The sequence below is a fragment of the Apis florea genome, unplaced genomic scaffold (assembly GCF_048593485.1).
Source record: "Apis florea isolate Af1SG1 unplaced genomic scaffold, ASM4859348v1 contig_24_pilon, whole genome shotgun sequence".
Taxonomy (NCBI): domain Eukaryota; kingdom Metazoa; phylum Arthropoda; class Insecta; order Hymenoptera; family Apidae; genus Apis; species Apis florea.
Window position 1 is genome coordinate 358,749 of NW_028256597.1, and position 9,101 is coordinate 367,849.

The window sequence follows — 9,101 nt, forward strand, 5'->3', positions numbered from 1 at the left end:
TTCCTCCTCGTTTTCCATGTAAAAAAACGATATCCAATTATTATGATTAAATTTATTAATCTGACTCCTGATGCGAGAAAAAGGATAAGAGGAGTTCGGGAGAAGTCAGGAAATAATTCGAAAATTCGAATCGAGTAGTATTTTCTTACAAAAAAATATATACATAATTTTAAGAATTCAGAAATTCGTCCTCCACGTAAAAGAAACGATATCCAGCTGTAATTTTAGACCGACTCGTGATGCGAGAGGGAGGGAAGAGGGAGGGTAGGAGGGGTTCGAGAGAAGGGATTTTCCACGTTCATCCCACTCGAATCGTACGTACTCGAAGAACATCCCTAATGGGAACGGGCAACGGGTTGGGATGGATTGACAATCCTCTAATTACTTTAAAGTAGTTTTCGATTCTCCAACTAGCGTCACGGTTATCGAGGGGAGAGTCGCGAGCCAGAAATTTCACTCCGACTTTAAACGAACTCTCTAACCCAGCGCACGTTATTCTTTCGATCGTCGAATACGAATTGCGTCGAATTCGACGCGCAAATCGATGCCGATTTCTTGAAACGCGATTCATTGCTCAACGCTAAGTTTTCTAGCCGAAACCAGATCGAAGGAGGATGAATAGAGACAAAGATATTACAAGAATTCTTACGAATCTACGTTTTAGAAGAAAAAAAAAAGAGGAAAGAAAGAAAGAAAGAAAGAAAGAAAGAAGGGAGAGGAAAGGAAAAAGGGGAAAAAAGGTGTGGTCCTTTTTCTCGAAACGATCGTCGAAGCAGCGGTTCTATTCGGCTCTCGTGATGCGGCCGCTGTGCAAATTTATGTTGAGCGGGAGCATAAAGGTGTGACAAGAAATGAGTTCCGAGACCTTGACTTAAATGGAGGCGAGCGTACGGGTAGTTGCCGCTACTCGTTGATTATTTATTCAAAGGGTATTACGGGCTCCACTAATTATAATTTATATCGTGGCAGTAACAACATCACATCGACCGTGCCAGCCTCAGATATGGCACCGTATACGGGGAAAGTGGTAAGAAAACTTTTGAAACGCCCCTACCTTTTGTTTATATAAATATATATATATATATATATGCATTTCATCCAATTATCGCACTTCCCCATAATTTTAAAATTAATCACAATTTTACCACGTCTCGAAATTTATCGATCTTTCGATATTGCGATACAGAACGAGAGTATTCTAAATATCCCTATTCGAGATCCTCTCGGAATTCCCCTCTTTAATTCATTGATCATCGTGTCCTGAACGCGATAAAAGAATATCGAAGAAGAAACGAAGAAACGAACGAGTCCTGCTTCGGGTGGAAAACACGAAAATCAGTCTCGGCGATGCAGCTTGATTTCGATCGAGCCTCACATAGGTAGAGAGAGAGAGAGAGAGAGAGAGAGAGAATGTGACAGGCACGAGAGCCAGAAGCATGTACAGCCAATCAGCGGTTTTTCCTAGACTGGCTGTCATTCAGTCAGCCAAGTGGAAGGACAGGAACGGCTTGTGGTTCGGCTTTGGCATTATTCATTATGCAGCTCACAACACGCCGTCACCTGCCACCGCAGTCCTGCATATACACAGCCAGCCTGCCATTGACCACACACGTGTACCTACGTGCATATACGTATGCGGACACACGCGTGTGTCCGTTATATTAGCCACGTCTGGCAAGAATTCCTCCCTCTCTCTCTCTCTCTCTCTGAACAACATTTTGATTTCGAGATTCGAAGATCCGTCTTTTTTTTATTATTCGTCGAATTTCGGTCAAGAGTCGGGAGAGACGGGTTCAAAAATAAATTCCGGTGGAATTTCGAGCGATCGACAGGTGTGGAATGTTGGTCGATCGTTGCAAATGTTTGTTTATAAGTGTGGACAATTTTTTTGGGGGGGTAGAAACTGATATACATATACATATATATATATATGTATACATCGTGACAGCTGTATTTACACGCACGAAGGGTGACCGCTTACGAGGGATGAGAGAATCGAGAGAGAAATGTTTCTAAAATATCGAGTATATATCCCTGCGCGTGGAAAGCGTGGAATTTCGCGGAGGCAAAGAGAAAATGGTGTGCACGCGTGTGCGAGCGAAGATTGGAAAAAAAAAAAAAACAAATTTTTTCGATTCTCCTTCACTCGTGAAAATTATTGTACTCCATTCACCACGTGGCCTGGCCCAAAATTGACTAAATCACAATTTCCCATAAGCTGATTGACGTATGAAAGAATATAGGTATAAGCCGTTGGAACGGATATGTGATCCAGGGGAGGAGGGGGAGAGGGGGGAGAGGGGGGGAAGGATGGATAACAGGGGAGGAGCACCACCAGTCGGATCCGCAGCCGAGCTTCCGCAACTGGCAGCGCCTCCCTCCGATTCCAGTGGCAATATGTTTATACTAGACTGATAATGAATTCATGGTGTGCAAGCGGGGGAGGGGGAGGGGGGGGACGAGCTACTTGCGAACAGGTTGCAGCAGCATTACAGATCGGATCGGCGCAGATGCTCTTTTGTCGGCAGATGAGTGAGAGCCCAGGGGATGGCGGTGGATGATATCAGATCTGGTCCCGGGGTCGAGGCAAGAATCGAGGGAATCGAAGGTTTTCCGCTCGTTCGTGTGCGCGCGCTCGTGTGCGTGCGATTGGATCGTGGACGTGTGTGGACGCGAGCGGGAGATCCCACGGGTCCCCCAGGAGAGGGGGAGGGGGGAACCATCCTCGGGGCTTAATGACAATCCTCGCTATTCCATACCGCTCAAACGCTCGTTTGCGCTTGTTTGTATGTATTATGATCATTTGCAGTTAAGCCTCCCCTACCCCCTCCCCCTCCCCCCCTCCTGGTACGGGGTTTGACCCGATCGCGCGAATCGACACCACCGTGATCGTGATCACGGGCGAAACCGTTACCGTTACGGAATACGGAATACGAAAGGGAAACGTAAATGGGTCATCGAGAGGTATCGAGAGAGAGAGAGAGAGAGAGAGATAATAATAGTTCACGGAAACGGAATAGGACTGGTTCGGATTTGTGCGGGAGATATCCAGTCTGACTGAATGTCGGTTCGAGCTTTCGATAGATTCACACGCGGCGGTCACACGCAATTCGCCGTCGGAAATACGGATTGGAAATACGGTGGTAAGTATTGATCAGTTTTCTAATTATTAGCATTTCGATAAAAAGAATTCGATAGTATTCACTTATTTATTTATTTCTTAATCGGTCGAGTTATTTCTTGTAAAAAATATCTTGTAGAAAAATATGTTGAAATAATATTTTGTAGAATGATTTAAGAATTAAGAATAATGAAAGAAATGTAGGAAATAATGTAGGATTGATAACGATAGTTATAGAGATAGAGATATTGTAAAATTGTCGTGGGAAATTTTTATCAATAAGAATTTAAAAAATAATATCTTTAATATCATCTTTTAATTTAATAATTATTTCTGCGTTATATGTATTAGATTGTTTCATAGATCTTTTTTTTTTTTTTTCGCTTTGAATATTAGATAGATATTATGTATAAATTCGTGAACAATTCATGAATTCATAGATTAGGCAAAGGAGAGAATAAAGCGAATTAGATATCGAAACTGTCTCTTAAGAGTACAAAGTTTGTACGGGAAATGTAGACAAAGAGAGGAAATGGTGAGAGAAGGACAGAGTTAAAGTAAAAATATTGAAATCAGCGCCATCTTCAGAGTGCCGCAAATGAAACTCATAAAGGAAGGATAGAAAATAATGAGAAAAGGATAGATATAGAATAAGAATTTATTATCAGCGCCATCTCTTGGGTATTAAGAAAATCTCCTTAAAATTGAAAGCAGAAGAATTGAAGATTAACGCCATCTCTTGAATACTATCGGAAACATACGTTTAAAAACGTCAAGAGATGGCGCTTGCCTTTCTATTTTACCTTACTTTATTTTAAAAAGATATCTTCGGGATCCAAGAGATGGTACTCATGATCAATTCTTATTTTATCTTCATCTTTCTCACGCTGTTTCCTTTTTCTGTTTACTCGTGGCGCGTAACCACATCTACGAGCGAAATACGAAATATAAATTAAACATATTTTTCGTCATTTCTCCTTCCAAATCATAGTCTGTCTTAATTTTTAATATAAAAATATAAATGTTTTAAATGTAAATCTCGGCATTATAATATATATCTATAGGATATAAAATTAATGATATGTAAAATTACCATTCCACTTGTTTCTTTCGCGATATTTTGTATAAATATAATCTTTTTATACTTTTAGATGTATATTTTCAGCATTCAAATTAATTTTGACACAAATTAAAATTTAGATCCTTAAAAATAATTTAATTATGTTTAAATATTTTTTCCCGTAATTAAACTGGATCATTACATAAATATTTATATTATAGAATAGAAAAATAAAAGTAAAATTTTAAAAGGATTCTGGATAACACAAAATTAATGCTAATAGCTATTATCTTCTGGTTATTATTTAGTATTTAGCTTCTTAACTTAGTATTTAATGTCTAAATATATCTCGTCGAATAACCTTCGTACTTCTTGTTTCGTTAAATAATCCCATTTGTGATGGGATTCATCTTCGGTAGGAATCAGATCTTTTATCATGTATAAATATTTTTCAAATGGACAAACATCATCTTGTCCCGGAAGATTACAAGTTATTAATTTTTGTGTATCCCAATATAAGAACTAAAAAGCATATTATTATTTTTATATTAATAAACATTATTGTATTATAAACGAATTGATTTTTTTTTTTGATTGATAATTAGTTATTAAAAAAAATTACCCTGACATAATGTTTACCATCCGTATTTCTTAATTTTTCAAATATCATTGCACATCCATACGGTGGCAACTGAGGTTCGGTCAAATTTAATGCTTTGACGAGAGCAGCGATATTTACTTCGTGCCCACTATATAAATAGATTTTTCTTGGATTTCGGCGTGCTGCGTTTATAATTATATTTTCAATAAATCTTTTGATAATCGTGCCACCATTCAATCGCCTTTGAAGAAGTGTATACGAACGAATTTCGTATTCAATTTTCACAATATCTTGAAGTTTTATAAAAATTTCATCGCTATACCATTCTGGCAAAGGAAGTTTCGAAGCTTTCTACGACATTATTTCGATACGATAATTATAATTATTTAATATATATATTATTTGATATATAAATGTTGAGTTTTTTATACCTGTGCTACAAGATGATTATAAGTTTCATACAATTCATATGATGATTTCATGTTAGAACCAGTATTTTCATTAATATATTTCAATAAATATGCGTAGGGCTTTAATTTTTCAATAAATTTTTGTTCCTTTCTCACTTCATTCAAAAGTTTTATATATCTGTAAATCAATTACACTGTACATATATATAAATCAATTTTTTACATTTTTTTTTTTTTTTTTTTTTTTTATATTTTTCATCTTCTCTGTTTTAAAGCGATCTTATTCTATATATCTTCTATATATCTATCTTATATATCTTGTATTCAAAACTTACAATGGAGAAGAATCAGGTTTCAATAAATGATCAACTTTGGATGGCATACAGTATGTCGGTATCGGGAGCCATGGCAAATTTTGATTCCACGTTTGAAACGGATTCGGACGAAAAAGACCAGCTAATACTAATTGAAGAGACGTTTTCGTTCGATCGTGATCGGTACTATAGGCATATACATCAGAAGGATAATAATGATTTCCTAAGAATTTGTTATAACGTTCTCTCAACATGCTTCCAATCCGAAATTCTGTCATTTTTCCTTCCTGAAAACAAATTATAGTGACTCATCTATGTTTTTTTCTTTGATAATACAGTGTTTATGTTGCAATAATTTATGTTGTTACGTTTGTTAGCTGAGCAAGTCCCCATGGTTCATACATTGCAAAATTAGTAAAATTGGGCGGCAATTCACTTCTACGTGGTGTTCGTTCTCCGTGTCTGAATATCTGATAAAATTATGAATGATCGAAATTTGATATGGAATATATTTTATTTTTATATTGTTAATATTTTATTATTAAATTGTTATTATTCGTACTTTACATTTTTTAATAATATAATAATTTAATTTATTATTAATAAATTAAGTACAAAAAATAAAAAATAAAAATAAATTGTAAAATATCATTTGAAAAATATCTTATCATTTTTTTAAGTAAATAATTAAAAAAAAAAATATATATATATACGCATAAATAGACTGATATACTGATTTTTAGATAAAAAATAATACTCACACACTGCACCAAATCTATGCTAAATTCCTTTCTTGTCATTTGAAAGAAATTGCCTAGAAGAATGATTATTATTAGAAATAACTTTATACAATATATATTAGAGAAAAAAACAATGTTTAAAACGTACATGCTTTAAAATAATTATGCTTAAGTCATTAAATTCTTTATATGAAATAATTTGAATAGTATAAAATTGGACGTATGTATTTTTATCATTTTTTATCATTTCAATTTTTTCATACATATAAAGTATTAATGCATTCATCAGAACACTTTTTGATTTAAGAGATCAAGTCGAATATAAAAGTTGATATATAAAAATTGATTGAGGATTAAGCAATTTAAATTTGTATTAAATAAACACAACGCGACGTTATGACGGTATGATTATTTATCATTTTTACGTACCAATTCATTTTCTGTATTTGTTCTAACCTCTAAAATTGAGCCTTTAAAAAGATTTTACAAATATAAATATTAACTTTTATATTAATATTTTGTATGAATTGACAAATAAAATTTATTTGATTGATAAAACAAAAAATTAAATTATAAATATTTTTAAACTGAAAAAGAATATTTCATAAAAGATGTATATATATTATATATACATATTGTATATATACATATGTATATATATTATATCATTTTCATAACAGTTAAATTTAAAATATAAATATACATTTAGTGACAAAAAAATTTATAAAATAATAGATTTTGTCTGTTATTGAAATAATTGGATTTATTAAAAAAGCAATATATAGATACAATATAGATAAATATTGTATAATACAAATTTCGAAATTTGCGTAAATAAATTTTTATTTATTTATAACCTATTATTAAATAATAAAGTATTATTATTATTAATCACGAAAATTTTTAAATCAATGAAATTATTTTATAAATTTGTTTTTAAAAGTGATAATTTCTTTTTCGCATTATAAAAAGAAAAAAAATAAATAAATGTAAATAAAAAATGTAGTTTTGTTTATCAAAATTATTTCTGATTATAATCTTTTTATAAAAATAAATATTATAATAAAAATTATTTATTTTATATTATTTTATATTATATTGAAAATATTGTACATTTATATTTTTTTCTAATGTATCGATTTTTAAATGATGTGTCTAAAAATATATATGTATACGTACATTATTATTTACTATTGAAAATAAATGATGAAATTAAAATCTCATAAGTATCATACATTAAAATATACATCTATATAATGTTTAATATTGGTTTGTTTTAATAATTAAGAATATTAATGATATAATATATTGAATAATTTTTTCTTATTTTTTATTTATATTTTATCGTATTTTATTTTTTAAAAATGATAATTATATATTATTGTAAAATAATATAAATATTTATTAGCAATATATTAATAATCAATCCATTCTTAATTATAAATTAATTATAATAAATTTTTATAATTCTATATTTTTTATAATGCATGGAATTAAAAAATAAATTACTATGTTATTATATAGATATGTAATATAGTAGATATAAATATAGATATAATTTAATATAGATTTAATAGATATAATAAAATGAATAAAATAATATAATAATATAAATAATATAATGTAAAATATTTTAATATTTATTTTCGCGCACTTTATTAGAATTCAATTGACAAATTCTCATAGAGCTGCCATCTATCGGTAGCATCTAGAATATAATATTAGTTGAAATTTGAATAGTGCGTGTAATTTTTCTTGATTAAAAAATAAAGTGTTTAAATAATTTTTGTAATTAAAATAATATGTGCATACAGTATAAAAAAATTGCTTGTTTTATTATAAATTATCAAATAGAATGCAAATGCAATGCATTTCTGTTACACAAAACTGAAAATTTGGAGTTGGCGATTAAGGTAGGAATTTTTTTATATCTATATATCTCGCTTTTTTCAATTTCTTTCAATTTTACAATTTAAATTATTTAAGATTTTTTTTAAGATTAATCTTAAACTTATTTTAAATAAATATTTTTAAAATTAGAATTTCTATTCAAAATTTCTGCGAAATTTAAATATATTTTTTTATATATACATAGTTATATAAAATCTAAAAAACTAAATTTTGGAAACTAAATTTTTGAGCTTTAAAGTATAGAAATATTCCATATTTATTAGGATTCTACTTCAATACAATTATATAATTTGTAACAATAATTCTAAAATAATATTTTAAGATAATATTTTTCATGATGTATAATATTTTAAATATTTTAAATAAATTTCGTTACATATATTATATACATTTAATTTATATATACATATTCTTATATTACACTATTGTTAAATAATTTTTGATTATTTTTCTATTAAAATTTATAAATAATTTTATTTAATATATCTTAAATAAAATTCATATACTTTATAAAGGATACAATTTTATTTCTTAGTTTTTAAAATCATAAACTTATATGTTTGTTATAAATAGATATTTTTGTTAATAAAATATGCAAATTTGCATAAAAATATGTTTATATTAAATTTTGTACTCACGGTTCTTCGTATAGCATATTGCAGAAATTAAAAGTGTGCATTGATGTGGTTTATACGTATTCAACGACATAAATTATGATTTAGAGATCACAAATTAATATAAATATTAAGTTGACTTCTTTTTTATGAAACGCGATTAACGAAGAAGAAAATTAATTCAACTAATTTCATTGAAAATTTCTTTCATAATTTTCGACCGCCAATTCAGTATTACAATTTTCTAACCTACACCGTATTATATACTAGTCGGACACAATCATTGAAGATTCATTTTTTCTTTGTAATGCGACAATAAAATATGTTTTT

The 9,101-nt window shown here is 30.1% G+C and overlaps 1 protein-coding gene across 3 annotated transcripts; it reads right to left on the reverse strand.

The window, feature by feature from the left end:
- Positions 1–4,257: 4,257 nt before the first annotated feature.
- On the reverse strand, positions 4,258–9,062 carry LOC100871012 (venom acid phosphatase Acph-1). Of its 3 annotated transcripts, none has more exons than XM_012488597.3 (7): positions 8,796–9,062; positions 6,268–6,320; positions 5,875–5,976; positions 5,528–5,793; positions 5,214–5,370; positions 4,804–5,133; positions 4,258–4,703 (listed from the first exon to the last, which is right to left on the reverse strand). In XM_012488597.3, exons 1-7 carry the CDS (start codon positions 8,863–8,865, stop codon positions 4,506–4,508), a joined length of 1,176 nt encoding a protein of 391 aa, XP_012344051.1. In that variant the 5' UTR covers positions 8,866–9,062; the 3' UTR covers positions 4,258–4,505. The 3 variants fall into 3 exon arrangements, with proteins under 3 accessions (XP_012344051.1, XP_086763199.1, XP_086763198.1); XM_086907073.1 differs by lacking the exon at positions 8,796–9,062 and adding an exon at positions 6,676–6,913; XM_086907072.1 differs by lacking the exon at positions 8,796–9,062 and adding an exon at positions 6,395–6,903.
- Positions 9,063–9,101: the final 39 nt, after the last annotated feature.

Coding starts and splice junctions, on each gene's coding strand:
- LOC100871012 (XM_012488597.3), bottom strand. CDS start 8,865: ATGTCGTTGAATACGTATAAACCACATCAATGCACACTTTTAATTTCT. Junction 5,371..5,527: donor AAACCTGATTCTTCTCCATT/GTAAGTTTTGAA, acceptor ATTGATTTACAG/ATATATAAAACTTTTGAATG. Junction 4,704..4,803: donor ATGGTAAACATTATGTCAGG/GTAATTTTTTTT, acceptor TATGCTTTTTAG/TTCTTATATTGGGATACACA.